The 18428-nt window shown below is 33.3% G+C and overlaps 1 protein-coding gene across 3 annotated transcripts in view; it reads left to right on the top strand.

The window, feature by feature from the left end:
* LOC126819251 (dystrobrevin beta) overlaps window positions 1-18428 on the top strand; it is a 79742-nt gene that overhangs the window by 48868 nt on the left and 12446 nt on the right. For all 3 annotated transcript variants that reach the window (XM_050547186.1, XM_050547188.1, XM_056100128.1), the window contains 2 exons: window positions 11586-11671; window positions 17917-18124. In XM_050547186.1, the coding sequence (XP_050403143.1) occupies window positions 11586-11671; window positions 17917-18124 (294 nt within the window). The remainder of the gene's footprint in view (window positions 1-11585; window positions 11672-17916; window positions 18125-18428) is intronic.

Genomic DNA, 18428 nt, shown 5'->3' with positions numbered 1-18428 from the left:
GATTGACTTTAAATTTATATACAGTGTTTAAGGTCATGAGACGATGAAGCCTATTGATTTTCAGTGATTTCAGATAATTACTGCCAGAGTTATGGCCCTTGATCACTTTGAAAAATCTTGTGGACGCTCTAGAGGCTAAAGTTAATATCCGATTGACTTTAAATTTATACACAGTGTTTAAGGTCATGAGACGAAGAATATTCATTTTCAGCGATTTTCGATAATTACTGCCAGAGTTCTGGCCCTTGATCACTTCAAAAAATCTTGTGGACGCTCTAAAGGCCAAAGTTAATATCCGATTAACTTTAAATTTATACACAGTGTTTAAGGTCAAAGACGAAGAAGCCTATTGATTTTCAGCGATTTCTGATAATTACTGCCAGAGTTGACTTCAGATTGATACACAGAGTTTAAGAGCTTGAGACTAACAAGTATATTGATTTTCAATGAATTTTTATGACTTGAACAGCTAAATCCATGATATTAAAAGTTTTGTATACTAAACGGTAGTATGGGGCAGAACTTTATAAAAACCAAACAAATTCTAATGGTTTTCTGATAATTACTTCAACAGTTGTTACTCTTAATCAGATTTTAGTGTATTATAAATGTTTCATTACCGAAAGAAGTAAAAATATGCGACAACACTTGTTGACTGCCCGGACGATTTAGCTGCTGTGGGCGTATGTTTCGTTGCCTGGCAACCTATCTTTAATCTGTCCTGTCGCTTGGAGGAAGTAACGGAAAATTGAAATAGGCTTTTCCTTGCCTGGCAACCAATCTTTAATTACTTTTGTTGAGATAACTTTGAAATAATTAATGTTCTCAAGTCGATCTATTTACGTTCGCATGTGACAATGTTTTTATTATAACGTTGTAACATTCTGTATTCAGTGGGCTTTAATCATCATCTTAAGAATCTAAAAAAAAAACTACTTGTGATACATGTATATCATGTAAGAAGGAAAAAATGTTATTGATTTATGTGTTATTTCCCATTATCTACATAAATATCTTAATTAAGCGCTTTGAATTTTTTTTTCCAGCATTTTATCTGGGTAACGTAGGCTATAATTATTTCTAGCCTCCATGAAATATTGATATTTTAAATTGTTTAATGTAAACAGAGCTCAAATGGTAAAGATAAAAGGAATGTAATATTTGTAGGATCACATTGAAATGTGGTTGTATATTGTTGTCACCCCTGTCTATCCATCATTTGTCCACAATTGCATTTCAGAGTTATAGCCCTTGATCAGTTTTGAAAATGTTTTGGATACCTGGGAAGTCACATCTGATTGATTTGTAATATATTCACAGTTGTTATTCTCATAAGAAAAGGAATTTGATTGATTTTCAATAATTTCTAATAATGACCTTTTTGAAAAAACTTGTTGATGCTCAAGATGATAAAGTTACCTTTCCAATGCATGTTCTAGTGAATTGCTAAATTTAATTTCTGATTGATTTGAAATCGATACACATTGGTTGTTTCATGAGATGAAGAAGCCAATTGATTTATTTAATAAATGTTACAAGGAAACAAATTTGTATAAATGGAAAAAAATTTGACTTTTGGTAAATAAGTGGAGGGATGTTATTGTTTGCTATACATTTTGGGGTACAGTACTGCATTAATTTTGTCATGCACTATCCTTGTGAAAGTTAATTACTGCTGGGAAGACTGGACTACAGGGCTAGGGTGTCTTATTCAAGAACACAAGGACTTAACATCCAGCCAGAGTAAGAATCAAACATGCAGATGTATGATTACAGGTTAAGCTCACCAACTGCTGTTCCTATACTCTTCCTATCATATAACATGTATTGTATTTATAAGGGTATACTTATTCATTGGAGATCACTTACACGGCTTTCATTTTGATACATCAATCTTACAATTGGAATGTTCACCTGACAATCAATACTGGTATTTAAAGAATAAAATATTTGGAAAGTCAGAATAACTAACAATATTCAGCTAGGCTATATACCATCCATTTGTAATTTATATACATTAGTCAGATGAAGAAATATGTAATGGATTTTCTGAAAAACATGTGCAGAGTTGTGGTTCATGGCAGTTCCACCAAATCTTTTGCAGTCAAAAGGTAGAGAAATGGCCACTTAACACAAACTAACTCTGTTCGAGACTAACATGTTATTCAATTCTGTTTCAATAATTCACTAGGGTGTAGTTGTCAGAGGAAACCAGAAGACTTGGAGAAAACTTATGTACAAGCTGGAAATAGAAACCACACTACTTGCGGTCAATATTAATTTAAATCCAAAACTAACTTTAATGGAATCATTATGTAGCAACCTCACTTTGCATGTATTTAATTCTGATAAAAATATCAAATTAGAGCAAAACTTTGTCAGCTGTTATATATAGACGTTAATAAGATTATTGAATACTATGGTACATCAAAAGCTGACTATGACTTACATGTATTTCACATTTGACAAACAATGAAACAAGTGGACCCGCCCCTTGCCTGTAGAGACATCCAATTAATCAATAAGGCACTGAGGTATTGGACTATTGATTGGCTAATAAAAATACGTCGGATAAATATTGTATGAATGAGTGCAATAGCTTGTTTTGTAGTTAGTATAACACTTACATCTATATAGCTGGTGACAAGTGAAACACTTTCTATGTCAGACCACTGAGATTTTATTATCAGGCTTTAATACACTACCAAACGGCAGCAGTAGAGTCATTAGTTGTCAACAGTAATAACTCGGACCATATGTCACCTGCAGTGCCGTACATTCATGTCTTTCATATAGCTATTACCATGCCAGTTGATCTGTTAATTGGAGTAAATGGTTGGCTATGATTAATTTAGTAGCTAGGTACATACATATATTGTAAGACCTGTGTACATCTGTATATATAAACTATAGACAAGGCTAATATAAAGATAATTGTTTGTTAGAATTATAATGTATGGTTCTGTGTAGCTGTGCTTTGGTTGTTTTTCTATCATGGAAGTGTGATGTAGGTTTGGGATTATAAAAGTCAGTACGTCTTTATTAAGAGTGTATTAACAGACTTTGCATCATGATTTGTTGGAGATACGACTTAATGGTAAGCACTATTTTAATAGGAATATTATAGAGAAAATATTATACTCTCCCATGGCATTTAAAGATGTTTGTTTCAAAATAATTTCTTATTGATTAATGTTCTATTTTAGACTTAAGATTAGATCTGTTTACAGTGTTTTTCTACAAAACCTTTTTATGATACCTTTGTTTAAAGACACTAATAAGCCACTTTGATATAGGTGACAATAAAGTAGAGATGTTTTAGTTCAATAATAGTGGGGTAGTCTCTATAGTGGTAAAATTTTCTTTTTGTTTTTTTACTAATTTGGTTTAAATTTGTTCTTACTGTGTGAACAGTGTTATAACTCATACTGGCTTTTTCATCAGATGTAACGTTTCTGTAATGAAGACAGATTGTCATCTCACAGAACAAATTGGTGTATAAAGTCTAAATCGACTTTCATTTTTGACCCAGTTCAAAGAAGTCTAGCCATTTGAAAACAATTTATATTTTTTTAATATGCTAATTGTTTTTCATAACAAACACCTTCAGATATTTATATCTGAAATTTTTCGTGCCTACCTCGCTCGATTTCATTATGTCATCATTCTTCAAGTTCTCTGCGATCTTATACTATCTAATCACTATCATATTCATAGTTATAGTGAACTGCCCAGTGGTACTGCCCAGTTAGTAGCACCACTAGTGAGTGGGTTGTGGGACGACAGACTGTACAAATGTTCCGTCAACTCTCACAAAACAGGTGGAATTGACAGGAAAACCTCAAGATTCTGTCCTATCCCCTCGTTCACAAGAATTTGCTCCCACCAATGAACTTAAATGCCAGGAAATGCCACTACTCTGTGGTCTTGTTTTGGTCTTGAGCTCTTCTTTTTATACGCCCACATTTTCATGTGGACGTATTATGCCGTCGCCCCTGTCCGTCCGGACGTCCGTCCGTCCACAATTGTTTGTGGACCCTCTACAGGTCACAATTCTTATCCGATTTTGACGAAACTTGAAATATAGGTTTATCTCCAAAAGATCTCGGCTGCTTTCGATATTGGCATGTATCGGATCGAAAATTCATGGATTATGGCCCCTGTTTGTACGAAAAATCATGTTCTTAGCTTGTGGACCCTATAGAGGTCACAATTTTTATCCGATTTTGTTGAAACTTGAAATATAAGTTTATAACCCAAAGATCTCGGTTCCTGTCGATATTCGCACATATCGGACCGTAACTTCCTGAATTATGGCCCCTGATTGTACGAAAAATCGCGTTTTTATCTTGTGGACCCTATAGAGGTCATAATTTTTATCCGATTTAAAAAACCGTATTATTATATCACCGTTACACCCTAAGGACGACTAAGTTCGAATTTCATGAAAATCGGCCCAAAATTGACAGACAAAATGGCCGTCGTTCGTTCTCAAATAGCGTAAAAATACGGTATATCAAGGTTGTGGACCCTATAGAGGTCACAATTTTTATCCAATTTTGTTGAAACTTGAAATGTAAGTTTATAACCCAGAGATCTCGGTTCCTTTTGATATTCACGCATATAGGACCGTAACTTCCTGAATTATGGCCCCTGATTGTATGAAAAATCACGTTTTTAGATTGTGGACCCTATAGAGGTCATAATTTTTATCCGATTTAAAAAACCGTATTATTATATCACAGTTACACCCTAAGCACGACTGAGTTCAAATTTCGTGAAAATCGGCCCAAAACTGACAGATAAAATGGCCGCCCTTCGTTCTCAAATAGCGTAAAAATAGGGTATATCAAAGTTGTGGACCCTATAGAAGTCACAATTTTTATCTGATTTTGTTGAAACTTGAAATGTAAGTTTATAACACAAAGATCTCGGTTCCTTTCGATATTTTCGCATATCGAATTGTAATTTCCTGAATTATGGCCCTTGATTGTAGGAAAAATCACTTTCTTCTTAGCTTGTTCTCTATCCATCTCTCGAAAATGTGTGCGTATCCTGCCTGGCAGCCGCTGGTTAGTGTACCTTAGAGCCCAAAACAGTAGGGTTCAATTTTAATATTTTCAAAACTAACAGTTGCCATTTAACCATTTAAGGTTTGTCATTGTAATAGTCTTCTAAGTTGGTATACATATAGTTTTTGCCAGTAGGTAGTATAATATATTTCAATTTTGTTTCTTCTGCACCTGGGTTCTACAGAATAGAAAAAAAGAAATAATAGAAACATTGTCAGTGATGTCAATGTATTTCTAAACACACCTGAACCAATTTTTTAGGATTATTAAATTTAAAAGTATACATACACCATACCTACAAATTTGTTTAATACAAATGTACTTTGTCATTCTACGATAGTATGTAATTTCCTCCATAGCTGCCATTATATATTGTATCGAAACTTTAATGACATCTTTTATTTTAAATCTTTGTGATAATGACAAATTATCATTGTGCAAGTGATAAAAAAATAACATTGTTGAAGTGATGAATAAATATTGTATCATCCTTCATGCTATGTCATTATGGAAATGATGTATAAATACTCTTTCATTTTATGTCATCTGGGAAATGATATATAAATACTGTATAATTTTTTCATTCAGTTTACTTGTGAAAATGATGTGTAACATACTGTATCATTCTTTTATTCTATATCATCATAAACAAGATATAAATACTGTATCCTTCATTCTACATCATCATGGAAATGTATAATATAGATACTGTAACAACTGTTATTCTATATCATGTTTTCGTTTCATGTTTCTTTCTACGTCAGTTTAGAAATAAAGTATTTTCACTGTATATCAAGCTTTTATTCTACATTAGTTAAGAAATAGAAATACTCTATCATGATTTGGTTCTACATCAGTAAGAATTAATACTGTATAATACAATGTTTTTGTTCTACATCAGTAAGACATAAAGTATTAATAATGTATAATGTTTTTGTTCTACATCATTTAGAAATAAAGTATTAATACTGTATAATGGTTTCAGTTAGAAAGGTATATTATTTAACCTGAAAACAATTGACTGTTTTATTTAACATGATAGAAACAATCAAAGAAACTATTTAACGCTCTGTTTGTCTTTAATAATCAAATATCTTCCAACTATATATTAAACGCTCAATACCACTCTTGTTGTAACTGAATAATATGTCCCAATCTGTATTCTGGTCAACAAATTGTACTATTTTACAATATTCCAATTAATTGGTGATACAAATTTCATCTTAACACACCTAATTTAAAAAATTGGGAAAATTCAAGTTATTGATTTGAAAAGCCTGACGTAAAGCTTTTCAAATGTGACTTGGATTTAAAAATATTTTTGAACCCTTTGGACAAGTAAAATAGGATTTAATCGATAATTAAATTAAGACACTAACACATCTAGTATTTTTTATTTTCTGGAGCTGTCAAGCCAGCAATAGTGTTATTGTCCCTTTAAGTAAAATGACCAATAATACATTATATTCATTGATTTTGTGTTTTATTTGTTTTATATGTAGAATGTTATTGTATATATATATATATATATAAAAGCTTGTGAGATATTATATTATAGTTACTTATTCTGTAAGTCTCTCTAGTTAAAGACTGGCATCAATATTATATGACTTTGTCTACACAACATTTTAATAGTGTTAGTCAAGTACATCCAGTGGGAATTTAGATTTTTTGTCGGAGCAATCTTGTTACGGAGAGTAGATCTCAATATCAACTGTATAGCTTGAATAGGCAGAATCATGTATGAAACAGCAAGCGAGACAATATACTTTCTCATTTACTTTAGTTTATGCCTCTATCATCTTTTAGAAGCATAACCTCTTTTATCTCATCTGAATGATTGGTCTGAAGCATTTCATGAGGGAGAATCGGTTTTGTTGGTAAAATTCTACTATTTCATTCACATACACGTTTTTATCAAAAATAAAGAATTACTATTATGCAGAGTCCCAAAATGACCTACCTTTAGTGAGTGGACATTAAATTCCATTGTTTACCGTCCTTTGTATCTTGAGTATGGTAAGATTTAATTGCTATTTACCATAAAATGTTGGGGATGATGAGGGTTTTTGTAACCAGGACTTGAGAATCACAACCGAAATGTTCTGAATTCAAATTCTGGTGTGGTCCAAGAAGAACCTTCAGGATGTTTCAAGCCTGTTTCACGCTTTCATGGTCTAATAGTTCAGATAATGCGAAAAGAATCAGGTCCACTGTACAAATTAGTAACTCAAGTAAAAAAATCATTGTTACTTGTAAATCTTAGCTTTGGAGAATAAGGACAACACTTTCCAGGCAAAATCAGAAATAAATATGGTTTGCTTAGTCTCACAAAATGACCCGATGAAAATGGTAGGTGAATATATACTCTTCAAAAAAAGTAGGGGATATTCAGAAACAATACAAAACTGCGGAAATGCACTGCTGTTTTTATTAGAGGTAACCAGTGTATGTTAATAACAGGCCACTTGCCTACACATGAACATACACATTTCATATGGGCAGCGTATCTGACGGCCCCATTTCACTCGCAAAGAGATACACCATCAAAAGTGAAAATGGACGTTTTTGATTTTTGTCTTAATAATGAATAATTGCTCCACCAATCCTCAGATATTCAGCAATTCGTTGAGGCATGCTCCTAATCAACCGTCCAATCACGATTTGGGGCAATCTGACCAAATCCTCTTGCAGTGCCACGGCCAATTCTTGCAGTGTTGTCCGTTGACGTTGACGTCAACGAACACGTCTCCTGATCAAATTAAACGTAACGCACTAAAGCAAAGATACGCTGAACAGTAAATCTTATGCAAGAACTTATAGGAAAGCAAACATGGATAGATAAATCAGCACGCGACAGTTTTCATCAACCCTTCCTTGAAGTGTCAAATTTGACAATGAACCCCTCCCACGTGTATGGCGCTGTTGCGTGTCGCATGTGCAGCTCAGTGGTTCTTCATCTGTGAACATACTCTAAAAGCATGTCAAGTGTCCATGACTATTTATCATATCACAACCTGCATAGGTATTTGCATTTCAATATCCCCTACTTTTTTTGAAGAGTATATATTTTCCCCTTATTTCAAATTGATTGTGGTTGGTCTAGCTCCTTCATTTTTGTACGTAGATTTTGAGAGGTGGGGGGGGGGGAATATTGTATTTTTTTACTGTGAGATGATTTGATTCTCTATTGTCTTTTATCTACATATAGATTATTATGGGTAGTTACAATCAATTTATATTGTTGGTTGAAATCTATTAATTCTCTTTATTCTTCTATGAATTTTCCCTTGTTTGTCTACATGACTATTATGATAGTGTGTGTTGGAGGGTGATCAATAGCTGTCAATAGAAAAGATGTGCCGTCTCTAGTTTTCTGTGATAATATTAGCGATGAATGATGATAAATACTGGCTTTAGCCACCACTTACTGTAGCACTAATCTCATGTTTTGACACCTCTTATTTCTCATAATGTTTTTAACCTGTCGTCTGCTTTTCTAGCGTGTTTCAACTCGAACCTATCAGAAATACACCAATATCAAGTGTGGCATTGCTAATTGAATATGTTCCCTTTGGATAAGGTTGGAATTTGATTAGTTACATGTATTTTAAGATGCTTTTCTTGCCAATAATCTTTTCTAAGATCACTTGTGACGTGAATCTAGAAAAAATAAACACAATACTTTCGATTGGTGTTTTGCAAAAAAAAAAAAAGAAAAAATCCTCAAGAGAAGACACAGTATTATGTTTTCCAAGGGGAATTATATTAGTGAGCGTAAAGCTTTGAGTATCTGATATTTATGTTTTGTTTTGTTTGCTATAAAATCTGACATCTTTATCCAAACATAAAGTTTTATCTTAAAGGAATAACTGAAAGTATACCAATGATCTATATAACTCAAATTATACCCATACTTTTTCTCGACTCTTTGATGAAAATGGGAGGGTATACACCGATACACGGCCACTTGTTCAGTTGAAAAGGGACAAAAATAACAAAATCATGATTTACATATTTATTTGAACATCTACAACCCGTTTTGAACATGTTATGGTAAAAGAGTCATCATTTTCAACTGTCTCAGCACTTTTCGAATGTGCGTCACTCTCAGTCATATTCTTACATTTTTTCTCACATTTCTTTACATTTTGATATCTAGTCGCACTTTCACATTTTGTCACACTTTCACATTTTATCGCGGCTTATGCTCATCCGCAGCACATAATCCAAATATTTTACTATTGTTGTGATTTTGCCCTGTATAATACAGGTGTCCGTCAGGATAACCGGGACTACTTCCACCTATTCACAGAGTCCCGTGCTACCAGCGGGATTTAACCTATATATTGCTGTTTTGCCGTGGCCACGGCTCAGATTGTGCTTCAGACTTCAAATAGGTAACATTGTTAGTTTATGCGAACGCCTTAGAACTCAAAGTGGGACTTGGATAAATACACTCGACACTACACTATTATAAATTAATCTCTTGGCATTTTCAACACTAAAAACTTTCACATTTCGTCGTGGTTTATGCTCATCCGCAGCACACAATTCAAATATATTACTAGTATAAATTAATCCATTGGCATTTTCTACACTACAAACTTGAGAACTCTACAATTCCAACTCGTCTTCATTTAATGGCTGTTCTTGTTTTTGTCTGTCAGTGGATGTCAATACCTCGCGAAGTTAATGAATTGATCTGTGCGGAAATTAGCCAATGTACCTTGCTTATCAAAAAAGTTAAAATCCAATCTTTTGTACTGATCTCGAAGTGTCACCATATTCATATGCAATTGGTATTTTTCCTCATGTTTGGCAGAATTCGACTCATCTGCATGGCTTTAATTTCTTGTTCTGTGAAGGATCGGGCTTCTAAATCTTCGCAATCATTGAAATCTCTTGCAGAACTGATATTCGCGGTCTTAGAAATATATATCTGTGACATTATAAAGTAGGATTCTTCGACGAATTCCCACATTCATGTCTGCCATCCACTACAATCGACACAGCCAGGGTATTAGCAAAACAACAAGAAATGGCTATTGTACAAAATGATTGGATGACGTTTGCTTTTCTCAACCAATCAATATCCCTTTTATAAACATTTTCCCTGACCTGATTTAAACTGTGAAATGCACGTGCGGTGTACTGACATCATTTACCTGAGTACAAATAAGTGTTTGCGATGAGATAATTGGGGGGCTCTAAATGGGAAACTTTGATAAATTTGTGAAATGAAAAATGATTTTGAAATTCGGAAAAATAGAAAAAATCTCTATTTCTCCAAAAAGTATTTAGTATAAGTCAGTTATATACCTTGTTTTCTCGGTGTATGGGTTGATACACCGTCTCCTTTTTGAGTGGAGATCTCCTCAGCTTCGCCTCGGAGCCCCACTCAAAAAAGAGACAGTGTATCAACCCATACACCTTGAAAACAAGGTATATAACTATTACGTATAGGCTCACAGGGGTTTTATGGTTAGGACACTAACCAGGATGTTCCTTTTACAAATTCTGGAATGGGCTGAGAGGAACCTCCATGATTTTTGAAACCCCATTTTGTTTAGAGATGAATACGGAAGTACATAGTCTTTTAGAAGGAACAAATAACTGAGATCCTGTATATAAATTGGTATTACTATTACACATTAAAGATATCTTTGCAATAGGCATTTGAGGAGTACCGAAAATAAAAAATCCAACAATCATTGATAGAATTGAAATAATTTGACATTAAACAAATGTCCTATCGAAAATCAATTTCTTGTCATCATCCATAAATTAGCAAAAAAATCCCTGAATAATTGTGGTTAGTCATTCTATAAAAGATGATACCACTATATTTTGTTTTTTTAGAAGAGCAGTGTTCTGCCATTGGACATTTCTTCAAATACACCATGATTCAATTCCTCAAATGAAATGAAATGGGGTTTAACGTCCTACTTTTCTGCACTGACTAAGCTAATGAAGATGGGCATACTTTATGTTAGGTGCTATGAGGGGAATTTTGCCTGGACAGCCCCGCTACAGACTACTCGTATGTCGATTTCAAAATCTTTTATGTGCATGCCAATATATACATCCAAACGACTATAGACACTGTCCTTGCTAGACCTTTCGTCCTGCACCACTGACAAGGAGAAACCGCGCAGAAAAATCATGGGAAGCTTTCTTAGCGAACACCGGAAGCAAACTTGAGACCGCCTGTTTAGCAAGCAGTGTCTTACTCCCTGGGCCACCGTGGCTCTTCAATGTCATAGACATTGTCAGACACAATTTCAGGATTTTTATGCACAATTCATGTTGTGCCTGTCATTTTGTCTGGCACTGTTTTTCTTGCTATTCATATTTTGTATTTGATATTCTTAATGCAGGTCCAGCGCACAGTTAAATAATATTTGGTACACTAAAATTATTATTTCATTTCATTGGGTTGGTATGTCATGTGCCCTTAAATTGACTGTGTACATGTATTCTCTACCTAATTATTTTATTTTTTATTTTCAGGCAAGAAGTCCATCTGAAATACATTGTAGTGTAGATTCTAATAAAGCTCAGCGTGAGCTCATTGGTCAGCTAGAAGCCAAAAACAGGTACAAATTTCTTCTACATATTAAATGACAGTTTTGGTTGGGCCAATTAAAATTAAATACTTGTTTCTCATCACTGTATGTTCTGATTTTTGTTACCATCTGAATAATTTTTATTTGTTATATATTCTTGAAAATCACAAATTTACGTGTCAATTGTACTGATTAGCAACTTTTAACATCATGCTCATGCGTTATAAGAATCTTGTATTTCTCAATAGTGTAAGTTTATAATAACCAAAGTTAAGTAACTTGTTCATAATCGAAGAAATCCGTTTAAAATTTATGATGGTTCAGACTGTACATGGTAGACTCATCATTGTCGAATCGTCAATATATCACTTCAGTTTGATCCTATTGGTTAACTTGACTAATTATGGAAACAAAAAAATTAAAAAGAAATTCTCCACCAAATAAGTTATTAATTTAAATTGATTGAATTAGACTTTTGGTGTTTTTGCCTCTTATTTTTTGTATGTTGTAGAATCTTGGTAAACATGCTTGACTCTACTGATGTGAGCTTATCGTTGAAATCCGAGCCAAATGTCTTTTATTTAATGTTGGCCATGATACCATATGTGATGTTGTAGCTAGATAAGTGTCTCCTAATTAGAGAGAGACAAACTAGTAGTGGTTATAGTTGTTTATTATAGTTCAAGAGGTTTTTATAGATAGCTTAAAAACATATCAATATCTCATGTTCAGTGAGGAGACACAGTGGTGTTGGTATAAAGGTCTGATAAGAAACACTACCCTGTGTAGTAAAGTGTGTACACACGTCGGCATGCATGTAAAAGAACACTTGAAAATTGAAATTCAATGAAGGCAGAAATGCTGCTGTCCAGACAAAATTTTCCTCATACTCTGCATGATATCAGCATTTCTTCATTAGCCCTAGTTGGTGCAGAAAAGTATCATAACTGATAATCTGGTACTTTTATTAAATTTTATTTATTTCTGATAATAATTACTGAAAAAATGAAAAAAATATTTGACAACCCTTGTGGACTGCTTGGATGACTTAACTGCTGTGGGTATGTGTATCATTGCCTTGCTCCCTATCTTTTTTGTAAGTTCGGTAATGGATTAAAAGCACCTGGCCTATCTATATAGGCATGAAAATATCAATGGTTTTGGCTACTTTAATGCAGGGACCGTGCAATATAAATACATTTATATTTTCATAAAATTTCGTCATTTCTCATAAAATTATCATAAAATGGAAAAATATCATAAAAATATAAAATTTCACTATCTCATCAAATGAGACGAAAAAAAAATTTTAATTATAAAATTAACCATAAATCGCTACACCAGGCATTTTATGACCCCCAGCTTGCTGCTCTCTTTTATTTAATATTTGACAGTGTTCAGTTAATGTTATGATAGTATATTTATATGAAATGAAATTAAATGAAATTTGGGTTTATCGTCCTACTGTTCTGCTCCGACTGGGCTAATTTTGCCTTGACAGCGGTGCTAAGGCCTACTCTTACATCAAATTCCAACTGCCAAGGGATATTTTACATACACGCCTATGTGTACACAGGAACTTGGTTTTTCATACCATCCGAACAAGTACAACTATAGACAGCTGTCCTTGTCAGGCCCTGCGTCCTGCACCACTGACAAGAAGAAACCACACCGGTAAACCCTGATGAACTTTCGTGGCCAACACCAGGAGCGAACCTGCGTCCTCCAAGCTAGTGAGCCAGCATCTCACCCACTCACCCACCGTGGGTATATGGACATAGAATATCATTGATATTACTAGTGCTATGGTAGGACGTTTTTATCCGCATAACACTGGCTGAACACTGTCAGTGCTATTATATAAACAAAAGTCATAATATTTGATAATGATAAAAACTCAAAAAAGTCATGAAATGTGACTGATAAAAACATTATACAAATATCATAAAATTTGATAAAAACATCATAAAAATCATGAAATTCCACGAGAAACTTTCATAGAAATATAAATTTATGACAAAATTCATGTCCACAAGAGGTATTTTTCAGAAATGAAATGAAATGCGGTTTTATGTCCTACTTTTCTGCTCCGACTGGGCTAATAAAGATAGATATTTCATAAAAGAATACATTATCTATAGGCTGGTCTATAGGTTGATGGTCTTTATCAGTCAATGGAATTGTGGGTAAACATTGCTGACGACGGCAAATATTGTGGGTATTGTTTGAAGGGAAGAGCTTCACGCTAACAATCTCTACAGCTATTATATATATACAATTGACAGTAATTAGCGCATACCTGAATCGGCTACAATCGGAAACTAATGTTGACAGTAAACCACACACTGTCAATAAATTATTTTCTCTACGTATTAAAATCAATGTTAATATGTATAGATATTTATGCTTTACTGGATTCCCTAGTTAAATTATTTACATGAACACCAAAAATCTCTATCACTATAATCAATGTAGTATTTAGGTCAGATTGCAGCGATCAACCTGCAGCAGTCATTGTGTAATTTTATTGAATGATTGTCTATCTGATTGAATCTTTCTGCCAATTTGGTTTCAAGAATAAAATTGATCATGCTGGTAGGCGAGGGTAGAAAGACAACTTCCTGTTTGACTCAAGTCATTGATTAAGAAGTGATGGTAGAACTGTACGCTTGATTAAGTCTTTCATTTACTTCGTAAAAAACAAATGATTCCAATTTTAACGGACATTAAATATTTTTTTGATGACAATAATAAATAACCAAACAAAACATCATCTATCTAATTCAAGCATCATGGGGGGTGATTTTCCAGCAGAGAATTGGAAGAAAAGGGTAAAAAACTTTTTGAAATAGAATCCCTTTAAAAAAAATATATAATTGAAATAAAAGATACATTACATAAGATTTAGATAAAGAACCAGCTATTCTTGCTATAATGGTTCAAAAAACAATAATGCAAAATGGCTATATTGAAAATTTCATTCAAATTACTTTATTCTGGGCCTGGCATAGTCGAAAAACTGAGGTCTCTTGTAAACAGTGGTGTGCACATTGGAATTCAATATAAGGAGAGGCCGTAGGGCTGCTGTCCGGGCAAATATTCCCTGATATCACACTGTATGGCATATGCCTGTCTTCATTAGCCCAGTCGGAGCAGAACAGTAGGATGTTAAACCCCATTTCATTTCATTTTACTTTTTTTTGAGCGAAGTTATCAATATTTGTAGTTTTGACAAGATTTGTGCATTGATTGTTTATTATCATAACCTAGAGAGTTCATTATGGTCTTGTTGTGTTAATAAATGTCTAATTAATAATTTATATAACATTTAAGGCCTAAAGAATGACCTGCAATGCAGATTTAGCTCTTGAATAGTGCCTCTTTAAAACCTAATGGGACATGATCACTATAACAGTCTTTGTTATGTTTAGTGGTTTTGATTCCGAGTAAATTATTGAAATAAAATTGAACCAAATGTTAGTCCTGAAATGACCTAGTTTGTGTCAAGTGGATGTCAAACTCCATAGTGCTCTCTCTCTCTCTCTCTCTCTCTCTCTCTCTCTTTATCTAAAGAAGAGATGGTCACTATTTTCTGAAACAGATGGCTCTTTAAAGTTTTGGTGCACACAATTTTGTTAGTTTGGTTTAATAACATAGAAGTTTTCTGAGGCCAGACTTATTGACATACACAGTACATGATAAAACTCGGAATAACATCAGATAACTCTTGACGAAAATAGTACAGGTCCTACTTGATAAATCGGATGCACAACAAAAGACATGAAATGACATAATAATGACTTAATTGACATTTATCAGATGAAATCAGCAGAGATTAATGGCCTGAAAACCAATTTCTGAGCACATGATCTATCATTTTTCATACACTATGTTCAAAGTAATGATTACTCTATTTCTGTGCTTATATGTAAACACTCAGTCTGTCATTATTTAATCATTTAGAAGTACACAGTGGAATATGTAGTATTGGTTGTAATGTTTATGTATGATTTTAGATATTGCACATGTATGCACAGTTAAAAAATTATCTTTGTAGTTTATACTCCCACATGGAAATATGGTTGTATATTGCCGTTCCCTCCATCCGTCCGTCCACTATTTCTTGTGAACACTCTACAGACTAAATTTATCATTTGATTGTTTTGGAATTGATGTATGTGTTTACATTAGTGAGATGAAGAATCCTATTTAATTTCAATAATATCTGTTAGTTTCTTCTGGAGTTATGGCTCTTGTTTCACTTTGTTGCACCTTGTGAACACTTTAACGACAAAAGTTATCATCTGATCTGTATGAAATGTATATGCATCATTTAAATTAGTGAAACAAAGAAGTGTTTTGAATTTCAGCAATTTCTGTCAATTACTTCAAGAGCTTTGGCCCTTGTTTTACTTTGTTAAACCTTGTGAACAAAAGTTATCATCCGATCTGTATGAAATTTATATGCATTATTTTAATTAGTGAAACAAAGAAATCTATTGAATTTCAGCAATTTCTGTAAATTACTTCTAGAGAAATGGCCATTGTTTTGAATTGTTGAACCTTGTGAAAGCTCAATTGACAAAAGTCATCATCAGATCTGTATGAAACTTATATGCATTATTTAAATTAGTAAAATGAAAAAGCTTGTCAAACTTCGAATTTTGTTTTAATTACTTCCAGAGCCAAGGCCCTTATTTCAGTTTGTAGCACCTTGTGAACCCACAAATGACGAAAATTATAAACTCATCTGTATGAAATTGTCTTGTAAATGCCCCCCATTACCTACAAAAGATTAAATATACGACAACCTTTGTTGGCCGCTCAGACGATTTAGCTGCTGTGGGTGTATGTTTCTTTCCCTGGCAACCTATCTTACACTCATTTAACAGTAGCATATCTTACATCACTATTATAGAGTATTACTAAAATACAATTTAGTGATGAATTATCACTGTTATAGGGGATTACTAAAATACAATTTAGATATGAATTATCACTGTTATAGGGGATTACTAAAATACAATTTATAGAGATGAATTATCATAAAATAAATGTAAGTAATTTGGATAATAGGATATTAAGAATAACACTAGAATCATGTGATTATCAAACATCCAAGCACTGACCTACTTTTAAAGGTGTGTGGGAAAACACTTTGAAAACTTCTAAACATTTGTTCAGCTCAGAAATCTAATTTTAACACCTCTCTATACATATATATATATATATCAGTACTGAATGTTTAAAATTTGACATACAATCTTATTTGAACATGCCAGATACTTTTAACGTCCAATCGTAACAAATCAATAATCTGTGGGGTTTTTACCAATTATCCATGATCTTCGATGTGTTTAATCTAATCCTTTAGTGGCATTTAGCAATTGGAAACATAACAAAACTATACAGTTATATGGGACAACAATCACTGGTTTATTATACACAAGCACGACGTTTCGATAAGTATTCTCTTATCGTTATCAAGCTTGATAATCGATAAGAGAATACTTATCGAAACGTCGTGCTTGTGTATAATAAACCAGTGATTGTTGTCCCATATAACTGTATAGTTTTGTCTTCGATGTGTTATTGTCTCTTTAGATTAACTATGTGTACAATGTATTTTGTATTTTTAACACTTAAGCCAGTGTACCTGTAGATTAAAACTTTAAACTCAGAGTATAGATTCATTATACCAAATAGCTTGACTAAATTTGCTGATGAGAATTTTCTGCTTAGGCTTAGTAACAATAAGCAATTTGATTGGTGAAGACTTTGGAACATAGCCTGCTTTTGATTGAGGTAGAATGTTTAAACTTGGTTTAGATGTTCATAAGGTGAATGTTTTGACTGAGTTCAGTGATTAACATTTTCTGCTAAAGCTAAGCAGAGTTAAGCAATTTCATTGGTCGATGCTTTTGGACAAGATAACTTCGATTCTAACTACGGTACTTTGAAACCATGACTGAGTTTGATCATGTACATTTTCTGCTTAGACTAAGTATAAATCAGTTTGATTGCTTAATATATTTAAAAAAGATAACTTAATGCGCAATTAATTAGTATGTGTCATCTATTTATTTTGGGATATTGGCAGGAGACATCAGTGTCACTATTTGCTTGTTTTTCTAATTGTAGCAGACTTCCTATATAAAGTACCATGATGTTTAATCTCCACTCAACACAAATTAGGTCAATTTTTTTATCTCAAGCAAATACATGTATCATTTATACTGATGAATTTTGTATATTTTTATTTGATTTATCCTCAGGGAGATTATGCGAGAAATCCAAAGATTGAGACTGGAACAAGAAGCATTTGCTCAAGAAAATGCTGAAGCACAATACAACCCAACATTGTTAGCAGAACTAAGAATATTACGACAAAGGAAAGATGAACTAGAATCTAGAATGCAATCGCTACAGGAAAGTCGTAAAGATTTAATGGTACAATTAGAAACTCTGATGAAACTATTGAAGGTAATTATTACAAAAATTAATCTACACAAAGTAATATATTGTATCTCAAGGGCAAGTTTTCTCTTCTAGGACAGTTCCTGGTAATTTTAGGGCAAATCATATTCAGAATTGGTTTTGAGTTCTAGGCTGAGATCATTTTAAGGGAAATAGCATGCAGATCAGAAAGATAAAAACTGTATCATATTTGGGCTAACATATGTTACAATTTTATTTCAATAATTCGCTTGCATCTAGTTGCATTTAGAAGTAGGAGGACCTGTAGAAAACCCACAAGGTTAGACAGACAACCCTACTCCTTGTCACA

The sequence above is a fragment of the Patella vulgata genome, chromosome 4, assembly GCF_932274485.2.
Source record: "Patella vulgata chromosome 4, xgPatVulg1.2, whole genome shotgun sequence".
NCBI lineage: Eukaryota > Metazoa > Mollusca > Gastropoda > Patellidae > Patella > Patella vulgata.
This window is presented reverse-complemented; position numbering and strand designations above follow the sequence as displayed.